Source organism: Amborella trichopoda, chromosome 6, assembly GCF_054954075.1.
Source record: "Amborella trichopoda isolate Santa Cruz 75 chromosome 6, AtrichopodaSantaCruz75HAP2 v2.0, whole genome shotgun sequence".
Classification (NCBI taxonomy): Eukaryota; Viridiplantae; Streptophyta; class Magnoliopsida; order Amborellales; family Amborellaceae; genus Amborella; species Amborella trichopoda.
This window is the reverse complement of record NC_142341.1, coordinates 32,655,949-32,676,342: the sequence shown is the minus strand read 5'-3', so window position 1 is coordinate 32,676,342 and position 20,394 is coordinate 32,655,949. Positions and strand designations below refer to the sequence as shown.

At 36.7% G+C, this 20,394-nt stretch overlaps 1 protein-coding gene across 2 annotated transcripts in view; it reads left to right on the top strand.

Annotated features, from left to right (window-relative positions):
• PWD (chloroplastidic phosphoglucan, water dikinase (ATGWD3)) overlaps positions 1-20,394 on the top strand; it is a 50,241-nt gene that overhangs the window by 20,147 nt on the left and 9,700 nt on the right. Inside the window, exons 8-16 of one of the 2 annotated variants that reach the window (XR_016058087.1) lie at positions 1,272-1,439; positions 1,551-1,603; positions 13,710-13,918; positions 14,041-14,159; positions 14,547-14,617; positions 14,730-14,847; positions 15,110-15,220; positions 15,324-15,410; positions 15,504-15,580. Coding sequence is in view for 1 of the 2 variants with exons in the window: in XM_006845041.4 (XP_006845104.1) it covers positions 1,272-1,439; positions 1,551-1,603; positions 13,710-13,918; positions 14,041-14,159; positions 14,547-14,617; positions 14,730-14,847; positions 15,137-15,220; positions 15,324-15,410; positions 15,504-15,580 (986 nt within the window). In the remaining variant the exon portion in view is untranslated. The remainder of the gene's footprint in view (positions 1-1,271; positions 1,440-1,550; positions 1,604-13,709; positions 13,919-14,040; positions 14,160-14,546; positions 14,618-14,729; positions 14,848-15,109; positions 15,221-15,323; positions 15,411-15,503; positions 15,581-20,394) is intronic. The other variant, XM_006845041.4, reaches the window with a different exon arrangement.

The window sequence follows — 20,394 nt, the reverse complement described above, 5'->3', positions numbered from 1 at the left end:
TGCGAGTGTGTATGCAAAGTCCCTTAGATGGTATGAGTGTTGGTGAGGCTGAACTTGACCCTTAGCAGCAAGGCGAAGAGTCAAGGCCTCACGATTTTAGATGAAAAACTAGGGCCCGTGACAGTTGGTATCAAAGCCTAGGTCCCACAACAGCTCGAAAAAATGGTCCCTACTGTGCGCGATCATGTCAGTTTGGTTGAGGAGCGCCTAGACAACTATGTTGCTCATCTAGTCGCTCGTTGGCTACCTTGGAGGAGAGATTCCAGGCCCTAACTACCTGACTCGATGAGTTGATGGCTGCACAAGCGGAGCACGCCGGCCACTTGGGAACCCAGTTGGGGTACCTTAAGACTGATGTTGCGCCCTTGACCGACATCTTCAAAGAGAACCTCAAGACCCTGAATGGTGAGCGTAGCCTAGTCAAGAGGGCTTTAAGCAACAGTCAGGTGTGCTTGAGCAGAACCGGGTAAAGGTGCCTGAGCCTAAACCTTTTGGCGGTGCTAGGGTTGCAAAAGAGCTGGAGAACTTCTTATGGGACATGGAGCAGTACTTCACTGCTGCCTGTGCCCATGAGGAAGACCAGGTAACTGTGACTTCCATGTACCTCACCGGAGATACCAAGCTCTGGTTGAGGACTTGCATGGCCAATGGGTCAAGGCCTCCCATTGTTGGATGGAAGGACCTCAAGAGAGAACTCAAGGAGCAGTTCCTGCCAGGGAATGCGGCCTGGATGGCTCAAGAAGCCCTTCGAAAGCTCAAGCACACTGTAACATGTTGGAGACTTAAAAAAAATGGCTAGGAACATCCCATCAGAACACTATGCAACATTTTTTGGGTGGCCATAACCATTCTTGATTCAGTCAGCAATCGCTTTCTATTTAAGGAATTCTTTCACAGTTTCTTTTGATGGCAATGTACTTCCAAGCATACTTTTTCAGTATGACACTGATTGAAGGTTGCTTTGAAAACCAACTATAAGGGTTATATATAGAAATAAATTTTTTTAATAAGAATTTGATCCTTATACTCTCTAGAAATGTGGACTAGTTGTGCTTCCTTGATCTTCAGTTTGAGAAAATTTTATTTGTCTGGGACCATAATGCCCAGGGCTTATTTTGTACAACTTTGTTCTGATTATTTCACTGAAATGCTCTATCTAAATACTCGAGATTTATGTATGTGTCCAACTAAAAGTATCCTTCAGTTTGACTTCCAGAGTTGTACATAAATATAATGTAATTACATTGGTATTATCCTACATATGTTTGCAGAACTTGGACAAGCTAGAAGAAGTTAATCATTCCTTGGAAAGTGATGCAATGGACATACTTATGAAAACCTTGCATTCTTTAACGGGCTTAAGAGCAGAAATTCTGAAAGGTTTGGAAAGTGGTCTTAGAAATGATGCATCTGATGCTGCAATAGCAATGCGCCAAAAGGCAAGCTCTTGTGTTGGTTCTCATGATATCCTCGAGTTATAGTACGGCATTCTATGATCAACTTGTTGCATCTATGAATGATATTCTTGGTTTGGTATGATTTGTATGCAGTGGCGACTTAGTGAGATTGGCCTGGAGGACTTCTCTTTCGTCCTTTTAAGCAGGTGTGATCTATTATATGCCCTTTTTTCACTATTACAATGACATGTACCTAGCTTGACTAATGTTTCTATGTTTTGTAAATTGTTGTAAATCTGACCATGTATTTTTTTGGAAATATAGATTTACATATATGAGCAATACATATAAAAATACATAGTTTGTTATGTCCTTGTCAAATTATAAGATCTTTCTTTTACTTAATTTGATAAGACAGTTTCACTACTTAAATTTTGTCTTTTCCTTGTACCTTTAGTCTGAATTTTATAACATAAAGAAAATTTAAATAATTAGACAGAAGATAAATCCTCCAACTCATTAACATACCAAGAACTTGATGTAATTTTGAAGCCTCCACTTAGCCCAAAAAATGCATTTACATATATTCTAAAGGCTCCATTTTTAACCGAGGCTACTCCTATTGGCTTGCGACCCATGTTTGTGACCATAGTTTCCAGGTTCTCCCATGAAGGTGGTCGATCCAACTCAGGAAGATCATGTTGTACGGATCTCGATCCCTTTCGTTTGCATCTCTCAATCCCCCCATTCCTGATCCGTGATCTGACCCTCTTGATCCCGGTAACTATGTGACTATTGCTTTTCCTTGGCTTCCATTATGATAATGCTAATGATCTGCAATGTTAAATATCACAACCTGAAAATTGGATTCTCTTTAGATTCTCAACATGTAAATATTCGTACTGTAAATACCCCCCTAACCAAAAAAAAAAACTAGGAAAAAAGAAAATAATTGTTTCCTACTGTCAAGTTCATGGAAGTGTCCAATGTTTGTCTGTGACATGGTGAGCATAATAAATTGTCTGAATAATAACAGTTAAATTTTTTGTGCAATGTTTTAAAGGTATCTTAAACAGTGATAGCTTTTGGTGTTTCTATAGTATCAAAGTATAACTGATAATGCTTAAGATATGGAGAAACGTTACTCAATATGACTACTAAAGAGTAAAACCTTGGAGAGAAAGGTCATTCATTGTCAGGTGCATTTGGCATTCCCATTGGTGGTTTGAGATGAAAAACAAAAAGATAATGTTCCATCACCCAGAAAAAAAAGAAAAAAAAGGAAACGTAATGCTGACACACACACATACCCTTGCGGACGTGCCCACAAACATTTAACCTAACTCATTTATTTGAAGATATCTTGCCATTCTGCCAAGATATCTTGTAAGGTAATTTATCAAAATGCATTTGAGAGATGAAATGTTTAGCATATTATCTATTTATTTTGAATTAATTCCAAAAATCCCATAGAAATGCACAAGATCATGAGTTGGAATTGTTCAAAATTGGTAAGTGTTAAATAGTTGATATGTTTCGTGGATTCTAACGATTTCCCAATACTGTCTTCTAGGTTGTTTTGATTGTCTGCAGTTTGCACTGTTGGAAATTATTAAGTATTGTGGTATTTGGTGGGTATAAATGTATTTTACTTAGCTTAAGGCTTATATGTCCTATTTCATTAAAGGGTAGCATTGTAATCAAGTTAACACATAAATAAGAAGTATACATTGGTCTTTCTTGACTAATACACTACTTTCCTTTCTCTTCCTCTCTCTTCTTTCCCTTCTTTCCCTTTCTCATGGCTCTTTCTCTCTCTTCTCTTTCTTCTTTCTTTTATTTTTCTCTCTTACTACTCTCTAACATCTTACTTCTACCTCTCTCCTTTTCTCTTCGTTAGTTTGCTCTAGATTAGTTTCCACTTAGTATTGAACTAGGGTAAAGTGTCGAAGAAAAGGTGTATGGGAATAGGATTTAACATTGACGTTATTTGTATGATTAGATGACTTTAGCAACAGATGGTTAGGGCTTTCATCATGCCCTGAAACCCTAGTTTTTGCCAACAATGATTGTGTTGAGCAAGGTGAGTTTTTTTGGTATTTTTTGATGTAGATCATGTGTTTAATAGAAGACCTAAATCACAGATGGATCAGGGTTTATTTACCCTAATCAAGAAAACATTGGTAGTGTTGTTTCTAATTTTTTTATAGTGTAAAAGAGGTGTGATCTGATCTAAGGGTGTAACTAGATCTCAACTACATTGTAAGATGTCTTAACAAACATCAAATATGGAGCATTCTGGACTCCAAATTACCATAATTAAATTTGATGGCACAAATTATTAGAATGGGCCAGGTTAGTTAGATTATTTCTTATTGAAAGAGAAACTTGGGATATATTAAAGGTTATGTAGAAAAACCAGATCTCAAGGATCCTAACTATGCAGATTGGGAGGCTGATTATATGGGATTTATAACTTGGTTATTGTGTTTTATGCATCTTAATCTAAGTCGAACTATTATGAACTGCAATACTTCAAGGGCCCGGTTGGCTCATGGGATTTAGATTTCCAGGAGTCACTTTTCCTGGAAAAGCCAGATCAATTGTGTTTGGTTCGCTTAGAATTGACATTTATATTGGAATTGAGATTTTCGCAGGATTCCTGAATGCTCATTTTGAGCCTAAATTTTGGAAATCTCAATTCCACCAAAATAGGTGGAATTGACATTTCATGGAAATGATCCACAAGAACAAAAAAAATAGTAAAACTTTAGAGAGAAAAACTATATCAAATTTTAAAGAGAGAAAACATATTAAAATTTTAGAGAGGGAAACTCTATCAAATTCTAAAGAGGGAAAGTATACGAAATTTTTTAGAGAGAAAATATAAAATTTTTTAGCGAGAGAAACTATCTTAAATTTTTAGAGAGAAAAACTATCTCAAATTTAAAGTTTTAGGGAGATCATATAAAATTTTGGATAGAAACTATCTCAAATCTTAAGTTTTAGAGAGAGAAAGTATCTTAACTTTTAGAGATAGAAACTACGTTAAATTTTAGAGAGAGGAACTACATAAAGTTTTTTAGAGAGAATATCTCAAAACATTTAGAGAGAGAAATTATCTCAAATTTTAAGTTTTAGAGAGAGAGAGCATACTAAAATTTTAGAGATTAGAAACTATATCAAATTTTAGATAGAGAAACTACTAGAAAATTTTTAGAGAGAAAAACTATTTCAAATTTTAAGTTTTAGAGAGAAAATATCTTAAAACTTTAAAGAGAGAAACTATTTCAAATTTTAGATAGAGAAAGTACTTGAAATATTTAGAGAGAAACTATATCAAATTTTAGATAGAGAAAGTATTTGAAATATTTAGAGAGAAACTATTTTAAAAAAATTAGATAGAGAAACTAACTCAATTTTTAAGTTTTAGAGAGAAATTATATTAAAATTTTGGAGAGATAAACTACTTGAAAATTTTAGAGTGAGAAACTATGTCACACCCCAAGTTTTATAACACTAAAATTCCTGAGATGTGGCAGTCAATTATTAAATAACAAAACAAATTTGAAATTTTTACTATATATTGCACCAAAACAAATTTTCCATTCAAAACTTTCAGATTTGTACGCAGTCTATCCACAACTTATAATTAACATGAAGATATATATATATATATATATATATATATATATATATATATATATATATATATATATATACGACTTTGATAGAACAAAAGTTACAAAGGCGGATTTATTCATGACTACAAACTTCTTCCAAACTACTCCTGTTGTGCATACGAACAATACGGCTGCAATTACTCTGAAAAGAATTTACAGTAGTTTGATGAGTTTGGCTACTCAGTAAGTGACAATCATAATCCTAAAAAAATCATGGTTGACAAATGTAAATAGTTTCTAAAAGAATGCATATTAAAAACAATATGAGGAAGAGCATACATAGAGAATAGTTTCAAATTCAGAAACACACAATTCAACATAATTCAAAAGATTTGAATGCATATTGAACTAGTATGAAGAAGTGCATATATAAATCCTTCAATAGAAATGCTCAGTTTAACATGATTCAAAGGATTTCACAAAGTACCCTACTTACGTCTCAAGTAGGTGATCTATATATCCCACTTGCGTCTAAGATGGGTCCACTTAATTCCTATCGACGTACCGGATAGGTCCGCTCATATTTCACCTGCGTGTTGGAGGAGTCCACTTATTCTCTGTAACTGATGTCTTGAGTAGATTATAATTCTTTATCTAATGCTGTATAAGAGCAACCGTATTTTCTAAGGTTCTATGAATTCCTACCCTGCTAGCTCTAGTTACATGGGATCTTGATATCGTAATAAGTATGACTTAGAGTATATTTCTATTCAGATTTCCTACGAATCCTAAACCTATTATTCTGATATCAAACTAACTCTTGAAGTAGAAGGCCTACCCATTGGGCCAATCAAATCCAGATGTGTAGAACCTCTACCATCACAATCCAGAGAGAGGCACCATCAATGGGTGAATCCGTTGCGTATTGTCTCACACACGCACACAACCCCAGCGCGCTTTGGGGCTTTTGATAAGCACTAGCCTTGCAAGACACGACCCGTCATTTGCCCTTCTGGTGAGAGAGTGCTACACTACCAAAGGGGTCCCAATGAGTAGTGCCTCACATAAGTTTGGTGGTGCGACCTTCCAAACACATACACTCCTAACTCTCATCGTATCATAGAGAGCAAGGATAAATCACAGCTGCGGGCACAATTTTCTCATCATATCGTAACAAAAGCATGTTATCATGCATTGATCATATAACAAAAGCATATCGCACTGCACACATCTTTCCAGAAGCATGTCTCACATGTAATTATAAGAAACATCAACATGTCTATGCTATACATATAATCACAAGGGACATCATTATGTCATATTATCATGCATATAAATTCAGAGACTTTATCATGTCAATAGCATGCCATTTATCAATGTAACAGACATCACTAAATATCAAGAAACAATAATATCGTATATTCAAAATATCTTTGAAATCATTAACGTGAATTCACATGAAGCAATTTATAGCAATCACTTTTCACTGACATTTTCATAAATAATTAGTCAAATATTTTGGGCTATGGTTTTAGAAAGGTAGCAGTTCTGAGAAACATTTTTGGGATATAACAAGATAAGCAGCCTATTCTTAGAAGAATCCTTATGGAAATTCATATTCAAATTTTCAACCATCTAAAATTCTTAACAATAGATGGAAATATCATAAATTTATTAAATATGGAGATATAAATTTTCAAATAATCATGTTATAGAAACATGTAGAACTTATAGTGCCAAAACCAAAATTTTTTAAACAACTGTTTTTCAAGAAAAGTAAGGCCACTTGCACATAACACTTACAATATCAATAATTTATGCTGAAAATATTACAATTAAAAACATAAATACGTAAAACTTACGGTATCAGAGATATTACAATTAAATGTAGAAATATCAGTTTTTCAAGTAATGATTGTACAGGAAAATGAAGTCACTTACCTATATGTCACTCCGAGATGGATATGTTACTATTGTTGCTGGAGTAGAACCGAAATAAAGGGTGTGTAGCTAAAGGTATGAGAAGAGAAACCAAATGAGTTTCTATGGGGAGAGGAGCATAAAAATATGTTCATATAAGAGAGAAAGAAATATTATATGCCTATGAGAGAGAGAAGAACCGTTATGAGGAGAGAAAGATATAATTGTTTTTATGTGAACATTATTATGAGAATAATATTGTTTTTATGAAAATCATCATGAGAATAATAATATTTTTATGTGAATATTATAATTATGGATATAGTCATTAAAAAAATAGATGGTATGATAACATAAAAGAAAAATTAAAATTGCATGGTATAGTCTAGATTTGAATTATAATGCGTAACAGTGTGATATTACACATCATATTTCTCATACTAGAAAGTGAATTTTTTTTGTGGAAATAATATATTGGATAAGTGACATGATATATTATATACCAGAGTAACATATATACGTAACATCTGAGATATAGGTGAGATATGTGAATACTATAATATAGATCGATGAGGATTGTTATAGTAACCTGTCCTCATTATATAAGTGATATAATATCCATATGGCATTAATTATATGAATATGGTATCCAAATTTATATGAATATGGTGTAACATTATAGACTATATAATATCATATAGGTCCGTTTATCCCATCACCACAAATTTCATATACTATTTTTATAAGAATATCATCATTATGAGAATAATGAGAATACTATTAAGATCATAATATCAATATGAGAGAATAATACTTGAGTGAAAGAAAATAATATTTTTATAAGAATATCATCATAAAAATATCATCATTATGAGAATCATGATATTATTATTATGAGAATACTATTAAAATAACAACATCATTATGAGAGAAATACTATTTTTATAAGAATATCATCATAAAAATATCATCATTATGAGAATCATGATATTATTATTATGAGAATACTATTAAAATAACAACATCATTATGAGAGAATAATACTTCATAAGAATATTATGAGGGAGAGAGAAAAATAATTGTAATAAGAGAGGGAAAGAGAACTTACGTAGAGAGAGAGATGGAAAATTTGATGAGCTTCATGATTAGCTAATGAGGGGGAGGATATTTTAAAGTAAGGGAGGACACTCTTCCACTTGACACATGTCAAGATAGGTGTCCTCGCTTTTTTTTGTTAATTTCTCACTTTTATGTTCCCCTTATGACACATCATCTCATATTATTATCTTCTAATGCCACATCGCCTTATATTATTATCTCATAATGCCACATTATACCCTATTATCTTAATTAAATATTTCTCTAAAAAGAAAATCGTGGACATGAAAGGTTCTGTAAAAGAGTAGTCCCATGGTGCATTAAGAACCCATTGAACCCTCACTCAAAATCATTTCTTTATGTAAGTGTTTTGTTTTATTTCTATTTTATTATTATTACTATTATTATTATTATTATTATTATTATTATTATTATTATTATTATTATTATTGTATTTATTATTACTATTATTACTACTATTAGTATTACTATTCAGTTTTCAAAAAACTTAGGGTCATCACAAACTATCTCAAATTTTAAGTTTTAGAGAGAAAATATCTTAAAACTTTAGAGAGAGAAACTATGTCAAAATTTAGATAGAGAAACTACCTAATTTTTTTTGAGTGACAAACTATTTGAAAAATTTTAGATAGAAAAACTATCTCAAATTTTAAGTTTTAGAGAGAGTATATTAAAATTTTAGAGAGAGAAACTACCTAAAAATTTAAGAGAGAAACTATCTCAAAATTTAAGTTTTAGAGAGCATCTTAAAATTTTAGAGAGTCACTATATCAAATTTTAGATTGAGAACGTACCTAAAATTTCTTAGAGAGAAACTATCTTAAAATTTTTAGAAAGAAACTATCTCAAATTTCAAGTTTTAGATAGAGAAAGTAACTTAAAATTTTACAGAGATAAACTATAACATATTTTACAGAGAAACTACTTGAAATTGTTTAGAAAGAGAAACCATCTAAAATTGTTTAGAGAGAGAAACTATCTCAAAATTTTTATAGAGAAACCATCTCAAATTTTAAGTTTTAGAGCGAAAGAATCTCAAAATTTTAGAGAGAAAAACTATATCAAATTTTGGAGAGAGAAAGTATATAAATTTTTAGAGAGATAAACCATCTCAGAAGTTTTAGAGAGAAACTATTTCAAATTTTCAGTTATTGAAAGAATGTATTAAAATTTTAGAGAGAGAAACTATCTCAAAATTTTTAGAGAGAGAATTAGCGTTTTCAAGAAAAGATATTCTAGACAATCCAAACCGGGATTTTGCATTTTCTAGATTTCTACCTGGACCAAACAGAAATTGACATTTCCAGGAAATCTCAATTCCAAGATTCACTTTTCCCAGGATTGAAAAATCCAAAGATTCAAACAGGCCCCAAAGGAATATGGGGATGTAGTTTATGGGGCTTATTCCCAAAAAAAAATATTGTACAGATTTATAGACTGGAGCAATAAATAAGCATGTTTAAACAAATGGATTTGTTAGTGGGAGATTATTATGCTCGTCTTCGTGGTTTTGGGGATGAAATAAGCCATTATCAACACATACAATGCTCATCTTAAGCAAAGGAGCAAATAGAGAGATTGTAAAGGAAGATTCTAATCTTTTGAGAGGAGCTAATGGGATATGAACAAATTAGAGAAAATGTTCCAGGTGGTGGGACTTTAGCATCACTAAGAACTGTTTTATCTCTTCTTCAGCATGAGGAAACTCAACACAAGATAGTGGTAGTGTCTATAGGTGAAATAGACAGATCCGCTCTGCTCTCAAATTCAAGTGGTAATTTAGGTGGAGGGCATTTTGGGAATCGAGGTGGAGGCTGTGGTGGTGGACGCAGTTATGGATGCCCCACATTTGATGAGGACAAGTTGAAGTGCACACACTATGGGAAGATGACACATGTGGGATGCATGTTAGAATATGGTCGGATGCCCTAGGTGAAAGGTGTGGCTATGTGGAAGTAAGATATTAAATTCAAAAAATTTCTTTTACTTTTATTCCAAATCCTTGAAATCCACTTACATGAGCTACAATATGTTCCTGTAAAATGAAAATAATGCGCTACATACAACCTAGGATTTTTATTTTTACTGCCAACAGAAATAGAAACTATTCAGAAGCTGTAAACTAACATCCACCTTAATTTTTGGCATAAAATAAGTTCCTCAAAATTTACATAAAATCGAAAATAAAATTGTAAATTAACTTAAAACTACTAAAAAAACTTACTCGAAGATGCCTGGAGTTACCTTACTAAGACTTGGTACACCCCACACCCAATTTCCTGATTAATGATACACTTTTGCTCCTTAAGGTGTTGCTGAAAATTTTGAGATAGAGAAGCTTTATAGGCAATACTTCTCTCTCTAAGATTTTCGAGAGCTCAAAAATATACTAAGATTTATAGAAGTCCTATGAGAAGAAAATATGGCTGAGCTTAAGAGTTGATCTCTGACTAGGCTAAACGTCTCCCTTCTTTCTTCAAAATACATCAACTCTCTCTTTTTGATTTTAAAGATCCTCATTTTCTTTAATTTAATGGAGGCTACTCATTAAGAGGAGAGAACGAGAGAGAGATCGTGACTCTCTCTAAGAGTGTGTGTGTGTGTGTGTGAGAGAGAGAGAGAGAGAGAGAGAGAGAGAGGGGATCTAGTTGTCTTTGAAAGAGGTTCAAACTAGATCTCTTAATAGAAGGAAATCTATTTCGTAATTTGAATAGGATCATTTCTAAGTATCGCCTTATTCAGTTTCTAGCTAGACCTTTAGGATAATTAGGAAATCTGTTAGGTGAGAGAGATTTAACTTGAGTCATCCATCCCAAAAATCAGTCATCATGATTTTGGGTAGAAAGATAGAAACCCTATTAAGGTTAACATTATAAACAAAAAAAAAAAGAACATAGGAACCTTATCCTTTTAGACTTTGACCCAAGTCAACTCCTATTTAAAATTGAAAAATAATCAATCTTTATCATAGATCTCCCATAAGGATAGGAAACCAAATCTAATTTGAATTAGGTTTTCCTATTTTAACTTATGTTAATATTTTTAAACCAAAATTGAAAGGAGTGGGGTGTGCCCCTCTTTCTCCCTTGAAAGGTGGCGTGGGGCTTTTTTTTTTAATTAAAAAAAAAAGTTGCGTGTCCCCCCCCCCCACCCCCACCCCCCATCTCCCAAATAAAGTGGCATGACACTATATAAAAATTTGAAATAACATATTTTATTAATACAATGGAGCATGCCCACTTTTCCATAAAAAAGTGGCGTACCCACTTTTTGTTTTACAAAAAAAAATGAATATGGTCCCTTCGGTGGCACATCATCCCACACTTTAAAAAAGGACACATGCATATGGGGCTGGATCCTTGGTCCCACATGTGTTATTTAAAATATGAAATTTCATAAATACCCTTGTGATGTAAATTACATTAAAAAATAATGTTTTAAAATTCTGAAATGCTTTTAAAAATCATAAAAAAATTTAATGCTAAAATAAAATATAATAGGAGTGGACTAGTACCAATGAGTCAAAATTAGTGACATTAAGAGCATTCCTCTCGCTTTAGAAACCATGATCCAATACTGCCTTCTTATCCGACCCAACAAGACCCATGACCCACAATCTCAATTTAGGAGCTCATGATTGGCTTGTCAAACTTGGACATGACCCGTGATTCTAAAATGTAGATTTCAGTTCCCCCTTTAAGAGTAAGTATTGCACTTTTCACTATAGTGAAAGGGGATTCTCTATGCATATGTACACATGTCCCTCTATAGGGTTGTTTCCCAGCAATGCGACTGTCATGTGTGCATGCCATGTTTGTTGAGGCTTTGGCCTTTGCTCTCACAGGTCTACAATCGCACATAATAGACCACACAGTTCGTCTGGCCTACAAACATGATCCCTGGGCATCTCTATGACCTAAACAAGGGATGACCCACTGCAAACCCTTCTCGGTAGTGTCACAATCTCAGGGCCAAGGGTTTTGGACATCACCACAGCCATAAACTGCCCAACATTTAGTCAGTTAACAGTCAACACACTCTCTCACTGAAGTGCATATTCCACGATAAATAATATTTTTACAAGCTCTCTAAGCTTTTAAAGGCTACAAAAAAACCCAACATCTCCCACTTAGCCTTTGAAGGCATACAATCACTCCCTCACAATTCTCTCAAGCCCATCCCATGTATATGTCTGGCAAAAACATTTGCCACCAATCTTTCTTTTAAAAGGATTTGCTAACGTAGCCTAGGTCCGGAGATGTGCAATCAAAATCTCTCTTGCTCAGATCTCGATGTGGATGTGGTAGTGGCGCAGCTTTATGTGCCTTGATTTTTTGTGAAACCTTGGCTCTTTCGACACGCAAATAGCTTCCTGGTTGTCGCAGAAGATTATGACTCATGGGCACTTCACTGGAACAAATTTGAGTTGATCCAAGAACTTGTTCAACCAGATTGCTTCTTTCGCCACGAAACAACATGCCACATATTCTGACTCCGTAGTCGAGAGTACAACAATATCTTGTTTCTTTTAGCACCAAGAAACAGCTCCACTTGTAAGCATGAAAATATATCCGGATGTAGACTTACTCTCATCTTAATATTCTTGTATCTATATATCTGAGCCTCCTCCATAAGTTAGTGCGTAATTAATGGTTCCGTGCAAATATCGTTGTACCCTTTTGATGGCTTTCCAGTGCTCCATGCCTGGAATACTCTCGAATTTGCTAATCAAACTCATGGCAAAAGTTAGATCCGGTCTTGTTCCTGACATAGCATACATTAGTGACCCAAATACACTTCTGTATAGAATTCTTTGCATGGCTTCCTTTTCTTTTGAAGTAGTGGGACACATGGCTAGGCTAAGCTTGGTCTTCTTATCAATGGGGGTTAATATGGGCTAACAATTTTCCATTTCAAATCTTTCTAGAATTTTCTTGCAATATGTCTTTTGAGATAATTGAATAATACTCTCTTTTTTATTTCGGGTAATTATGATTCCCAAACAATATGATGCTTCACATTAATTCTATTTAATTGCTGTATTGGGGAGCCAGCCAGAGGGGCCTTTCAATAATTTCCCCATTGTTTGGAGAATTTTTTAAAGAAGCTTTGTCAACAGGAAAAACCCTTTGCATTGTGATCGTGATTCTTTAATCTTCACATATTATTAAAGATGGGGGAAAGAAGGAGGGGGGCCTACCTGGGGATTGGTTTTTTTTTTTTTTTTGTGGTGGGTGGGTGGGGGGGGGGGGTGTGGTGTCTGAGTCCTTCAAATCTCAAGTCAAGTTCTATGCTTGCACCAAGGTAAAATATGTCAGAAAGAAGATTCTAGTCCGTAAGGTCTTCAAACTTCAAATCTGCTCTTTCCAGAACTTATGACATGGAGCTAAGCAGGCATCTGTAGAAATAGATAACCAAATACATGACCAGTGAATTCCTTCATCCCGAGCTTCATGCTAAAGGTTCATTACATTGAACGATATGCATCTCAGATAATATTTGTTTCTATCCTACCACCCAGACATTATTAGATTTTTTGAAGTGATATTTACTTGATGGAACGTATAGAAATGAATTTACAAGTCTTCTCGCTGCTACTGTTCTAGGAACAGTTCTGTGGTACATGCCTTAAATTCGGTCATTTTAACAGATTCCTCAATGCTATTGAGACTATTGGTGGTTCATCTTGGCTTTCCCAAAATGCAACTTCAAAAAATGTAGGTTATTGGAACCATCCCCTTGCTGCCCTTATCATTGGAATTCGGCAAATGGGGCTTTCTGGGTGGCAGCCGAAGGAATATATGGCAATTGAAAATGAGCTACTTGCTTGGAAGGAGAAGGGTCTTCCTGAAGAAGATGGTAACTTCTGTTCCTTTGTTGCTGTTAATATTATTGGAATTTTCTTTTGGTTTTATCTTGTTAATTGTACTAGTGGCACTACTGGCAATAAAGTTAGTCTGTTTTTCTGGAAATCTTGCCAGAGAAGGAGGACAGTAAGTCCATTTGGGGTTTGAGACTCAAGGCTACTCTGGACAGAGCTAGGAGGCTTACTGAGTCATATTCTGAATTACTTCTTCACATTTTTCCTGATAAAGTCCAGGTTTGTGACCATACCTGTTATGATAACTCGCATCTAAATGACTCATTCGCCGTCATTGGCTTGTGTCACCCATATCCACCACTCCCTCTCTTATAAACAGTGTTTTAAAACCTGGAACGGGATAAGAAACTGGGCAGGACGTGATCCAAGTTGCTCACAGAGCCCCAAATCGGTTGATCTTGACTTGGAAATAACATCACTGATTTTCTAAAAGACCAGGACAGATTTGGTCAAGGCTTGGGCAGACTAGGGAAGACTTGGGTTGCCCAAGTTTGTCATCCAGAACCAATCAATTTTAAATGCTGCTTGTAAATATTAAAAAAAAAAAATTTAATTCTGATGAAGAGTACATTGTTGCGATATTGAATGTTTTTGTTGGCTCTGCAGAAGTTAGGAAATTTCTTGGGCATTCCCGAGAATACTGTGAGAACATACACTGAGGCTGAAATCCGAGCAGGGTATTGTGGTTCCTTCTTGAATGATAACTTTGTTCTTTATCTATATAACTTTTCAAATTGATGTTATTTATTGAACTGTTCTAATGCTCGCAATCTCAAATGTCTTCTGCAGTGTTGTTTTTCAGGTGTCGAAAGTCGGCACCCTTCTTTTGAAAGCACTAAGGACTACATTAGGATCACAAGGTTGGGATATATTGGTTAACGGGATGGCAGTTGGAACCCTTCGAGAGGTATTTTCTTTTGCTATTTTTAGTGCATGATGCAGCATGTCCGAATTTCTCATAATGGATGTTAATACAGAATTTATCAGATATATTCATCTATTATTACTATTTATTACTTTAAGAACGGGTGTAGCTGGCATCACTGGTTGTCTAAATGAAAATGTTTCATGATGGTCAAGGATTAGTTGAACATTAGAATAATTTCCAATGTTTCTTTAGTTGGTAGACATATCAAAACATGGCTGTACCTGATTTCTTTAACTTACAGAGAAACGCTTTGATGTACGCATAATAGGTTGAAAGTATAATTCCTGGTTCTCTACCATCATCCACGGAGCCTGTCATTCTACTTGTAAACAGAGCTGATGGTGATGAAGAGGTGATATTATTGGCCTATCTTTTTGTTAATGCCTTTGCAAAAATACTATATTTCCTTGGTGCATGTTCATCTTTTCATGTGATATATGGATTTATTTGATCAGGTGAAGGCTGCTGGAAGCAACATTGCAGGGGTGGTGCTTTTGCAGGAACTCCCTCACCTATCTCATTTAGGTGTTAGGGCTCGGCAAGTAGGTCTCATATCCATTGCATATTGAAGACCTTCTTCACCTATAGGTCTTTATAAGATTTACAAATGATGACGTTTTGAATATAAATTGCAGGAAAAAGTTGTCTTTGTTACATGTGAAGATGAAGAAAGAATTGCTGATATCCGAAGACTCGTTGGACATTCTGTGAGGTGATTTTTCAGAAATTACTTTTTCCTTCCGTGATATTATTTTCCTGTAATGATTTTAGTAAACTGAAGTTAAACTACATGAAAGCTAAGAAATCACACTCAGCTTAATATTTGTCTGGAAAGTTGCCTTTGCAGTATATCTTCAAAACATCCTCTCTAGTTGATTCATGTACATCCCTGGAGCCTAACATGTTGCCTTTGCAGTATATCTTCAAAACATCCTCTCTATTTGATTCATGTACATCCCTAGTGCCTAACTTTCCTAAAGTATACCGTCAGTCTATACTTCCTGCTACTTGGTCCTCAGTTTTTTATGTGCAGTATTTTGATGATGTTGGACATAATGCTTTGAATGAATTTGCAATCTCCTTCAATATATTTTGTGTGTTATTGAAATACTAGATTTTCTTATTGATTGAATGTCTAGGGGTGCTGTTCTCTTCCTCATAGTGTATAATCAGGATATTTATGTAATGATTTGAGTCTCATTTATAGACATTATTGCAAGGGCATCTAGGTTATTTTGTGCAGTCATTTCTTTCATTGTATATAAACCCTCGGGGTATCATTATTCATGAGTATCACTAGTTTTTCTTTGTACTCTTTAACCATGTTTAGCTTTTGAGAGGGAAACATATAATCGGGCAGGCTTGGACTATTTGTGGATGTTTGCATGGATTGGATGCAATGAGTAAGGTTAGTTTGTAGTGATAAGTAGGAAAAATTGTAAGGTTTCTACCTTTTTGTCTATTGCAAATGTTGGTTCATTTACAACTTGGACTAATTGTTTGCTTTGACAATTACTTTGACAATTACACATTCCATCTCAAAGAGGCTGTCAAAAAGTTGGAGATGCAATCCCGCAAGGCTTTATTCCTTAATATAGCTTTGTTAAACAAAGCTATTATGTGTTAAAGATGTACTATAATGCTTAATGGCTCCATGATGAGTTTCTCTCTTGCAAAGGCTGCTGTTGAAGACCAGCAGAACATTTAAGCAACCTATGTGAGAAGGAAAGGATGTGTGCACTTGTAAAAGAAGCCATGCACTTTTGATTGAAATTTTATAGAAAGTGTTTCCCAAAGATTTTGATTGAAACAAGAAAGGAAATTTATGAAAATTATGCGATTTGATTTTCAAGTTAAAGTATGTATAAAAAGATTATAGAAAAGAAAGGCAAGTACAATATTTTTTTCATATTAATATTATTTGATGAGATTAGGTTAAGGAAGTTGAAAGATAAGATTCTAATACCTTCCTTTGAATCATGATGACTGATCTAAGGATTGTATGACTCATTATATCTCACCCCACAATTCTCCTGGTAAAATCTCCATAAGGATGGCTAACCCTTAGAAACCTTAACTCTAGAGAAAGTCTATAGGGGCCAAATCTTTACACTTTCTCTACACCTCTCACCCTTGAGCTCTCTCTTTCTCCCTAAGATTGACACTCCATTCTCTCTACAGATCTATCTCGCCCCCTCTAGCCTCTCTAAGATAGAGCTATCTTTGAGAAAAGAAAAGAGGGCCATGCCCCAAGCCTAGGTATTGAGATGTAGTCCATCATACTAGGTAGTGAGACCTAGCCTATAGTTCTACTATTACTCTCTGATTTGAAAGGGTTGATAGCCTAAGGTTTCCCATACTCTAAAGATCTGAGAAAGACCTTGATCCCATGCACCATCGGAGGAGGAGACCCATAGTGGGGTGTGTGGGTGTAAGTTGTATGAGTTTGGGTATTGGTGGGCTTGAGACGTCGACATCACCCTCGAAGCCCACAAGGACGATCATAGAGATGTTTTAAGGAGAAGGTGCAGCTTTCGAACCACTTTTGAGTGCTTCAAGACCGGGTGGGCACCGGCATGGTGTGTGAGATGCATTAGTGTTTGTTCGTGGAGTGGAATGTGTATGAAGAGTAGGGGTGGGCTTAGGGCCACCCTTGAAGTGTATAGTACTGGTGGCTAGGTCGTCGGCCTTGTGAAGTAGAGAGTAGGGGGTGGCCTTGGGGCCACCCCTCAGAGGGGGAGAAAGGCCAGTGACTAGATCGCTGGCCTCAATAGAGTGAGGGGTGGAGGGGGGGGGGTGGCCTTAGTGCCACCCCTTGAGAGTAGAGTCACCGGCCTCGATAGAGTGAGTGAGGGGTGTGGTCTTAGTGCTACCCCTTGGGAGTAGAGTGTCAAAGGCTAAGCCCCCGGCCATACAAGAGGGAGAGAAGGATCATGAGAGTGAGATAAGGAGGCGGCCTAGCTGCCCCTTGAGGATGAGGGGCCGGCGGCCTTGAGTGAGTGAAGGGGGCGGCTTGGCCGCCCCTTCAGGATGACGGGTTGATGGCTAGGCCACCAGCCTTGCGGTGAGGGGAAATGGGAGTGGCCGTGGGTCCACCCCTGACAGAGGGAGTGGGGCCATGCGGCTAAGTTGCCGGCCTTGGGTGACAAGGAAGAAGGGGTGGTCTTAGGGCCACCCCCTTGCAAGAGATGGGCTGACAGCTTTGGTCACCGGCCTTATAGAGTGCATGAAGAGGGGCAGTCTTAAGGCCATCCCTCAACTTGGGAAGGGCCATGGCCCGAGTGCTGGTGCTTGAGCATCGTGCACGAAAAGGATGGGGATGACGGGTTTGTTAGGGACCCTATCCCCTGAAGCCAAACCATTGGGAACGTGGACTATAAAATCCTCAACCTGGACATATGAGGAGCATATGGACTCCATGGACAGAGTGTGCAGCTTGAAGAGCGAGCGCAGTGAGAGTGTAAACAAGAAGAACCAATGAAAGGGTGTCGCGTCCCCAGTGGAGTCGCCAGTTGGTTGGCTGGCCCCAGCGGTCGTCTGACCCGCGCCCCCTTTTCCTTGTGTGCGTAGGTGCATGCGACCCCGGTGCTCATGCGTTGTGTTCTTGGATAAGCATGCGGTGCGATGCGATGGCTAACCAATGAATTTAAAATGCGAGGTAGAACTTACTTTGGATGTAGGGTTGGATTTGGACGCGTCTGGGCAGTTAACACTCTTAGATCCCGACATAAGGTTGCCGCGGAAAGCCCTCAACGTCCCTCGCAGACGTGGTTTGACTTGACTCCTCCACACTCCAAACCGCGTCAGTGTCCCCAAGGTTGCACCCTCATGATGATTGGTGTCCTATGTGATGAGGTTCAGTTCGGCTTGGGTTTTGTTCGAGTTGGTTTTGGTTCGACTTTAGGTGTGGGTAGACAGCTACTGGGTATGTAGCTATAAGAGAGGCGAACCGGAATCCTATAGAATTCCGGCAGCACCTCCCCTAGGGGAAGGTAGACGACCAGAAGAAAAGGTGCTTGGACTAGTTGATGCACCACGAGGGATCTGTCAACATGGTCTGCCAGGCCGTAGCTTGTACCAGCGCCGCTACATAGGAGCGCCCTCTCAAACTAGCCTAGGCTAAGTGGGTTGGGTGAATGTGGGGATTATATTATGGTTCCAGGTGGGTAGTTGGGTAGAGTGTGATGTATGGAGTACAATGGGTGTCTGCTAAGGAGTATGGTATGGTGGGGACTAGGTAGTATGGTAGGTATGAACTAGGATGGGGTATATGATTAGATATGGGGTATGGTATAGGTTAAAGGGTAGGGTACGGAGTAGGATAGGATATGGTGTAAGTGGTTGGGTTAAGGAAGTGGGCTTAGGTTAGGGTTTAGGGTGGCCCTTGGTTAATTGTAGAGACTTGACCAAGGTGGGTTAAGGTTTGATTAGCCTAACTAAGGGAAACTAACCTAGGGCTAAGGTTAGGGGTAAGAACTCTTTAATAAAATATTTCTCTCTCCTTCTTTCAAAGTGATAGAGTTTCATCAACCTCAAGGTAAAAAGAGCTCTCATTAAGTTACATGAGTTAAGGGTTTATATAGAGCTACCCTTCAAACAAGGGTGGATGCTCAAATCCCTAAGGAATTGAGTAAAAAGAAAATTACAAAAACTACAATGGAAATTCATGCCAAGAAAAATTGACCAAAAACGCCATGCATAAAGTTCAAAATTGCCAAATAGGTCCCTCAAAAACGGCCTCTTCCCACCCACATGGCATGGGGTCTTGGTTTTGGCTTTTTTGCACCAAAACGGACGAAGTATCATCGGAAAAACATAGATCGTTTCGCCACGAACGTTTTAGTGTATGATTTGCAAAGAACCATGGAGATTTGCAGTTCTTGATGTTTGATGTTTTTGGGTTTTATGGTTTTGCATGAAAACTTTTCTTGTGTTCCTCATATGATTACTCCAAAAATTCCGAGTTCATTGTGATTCTTTTGTTGGTATAGCAAAGGGGATGCAGACACAATTGTTTTGCATAGAGAATCGTGTGACATGACCTTCGATTGACAAGGTTATGATTCTTGCAAGTCGCCTGAAAATCAATTTTCCGTCATCTTGAAAATTGTGCCCAATTTTGAGCCTTGGATGGGTATTGTTTCGAATCCTGATCGCGACTTTTCTTATGTCAAATCAAAGATAATCGAGTCACAATCGAATTGCACCAAGTTCGAGCTCGATCCGGCAGTTGGGTATCCAATTATGATTGTTAGAGCGCGAAGAGGTCACACAAACTTATTTTTGCATCAGCTAGGAAACTTGCGGACTTCTCTCTAGAATATCTTTCGATCGGGTCGACAAATCATATGCGAGCTCCATACTAGAAGATCGTGCTCGAGGAGCAAGACATGTCCAAATTTCAGCTGGATCCGGCTTGCGGATAGAGAGATCTAAGGGTGTCAAGTTCTCTCATTTTTGAGTTGTAGGAGGATTTTACTTTAACTGATTTAAGCTGTGAAATCTTGAATATTATTGAAACCACCC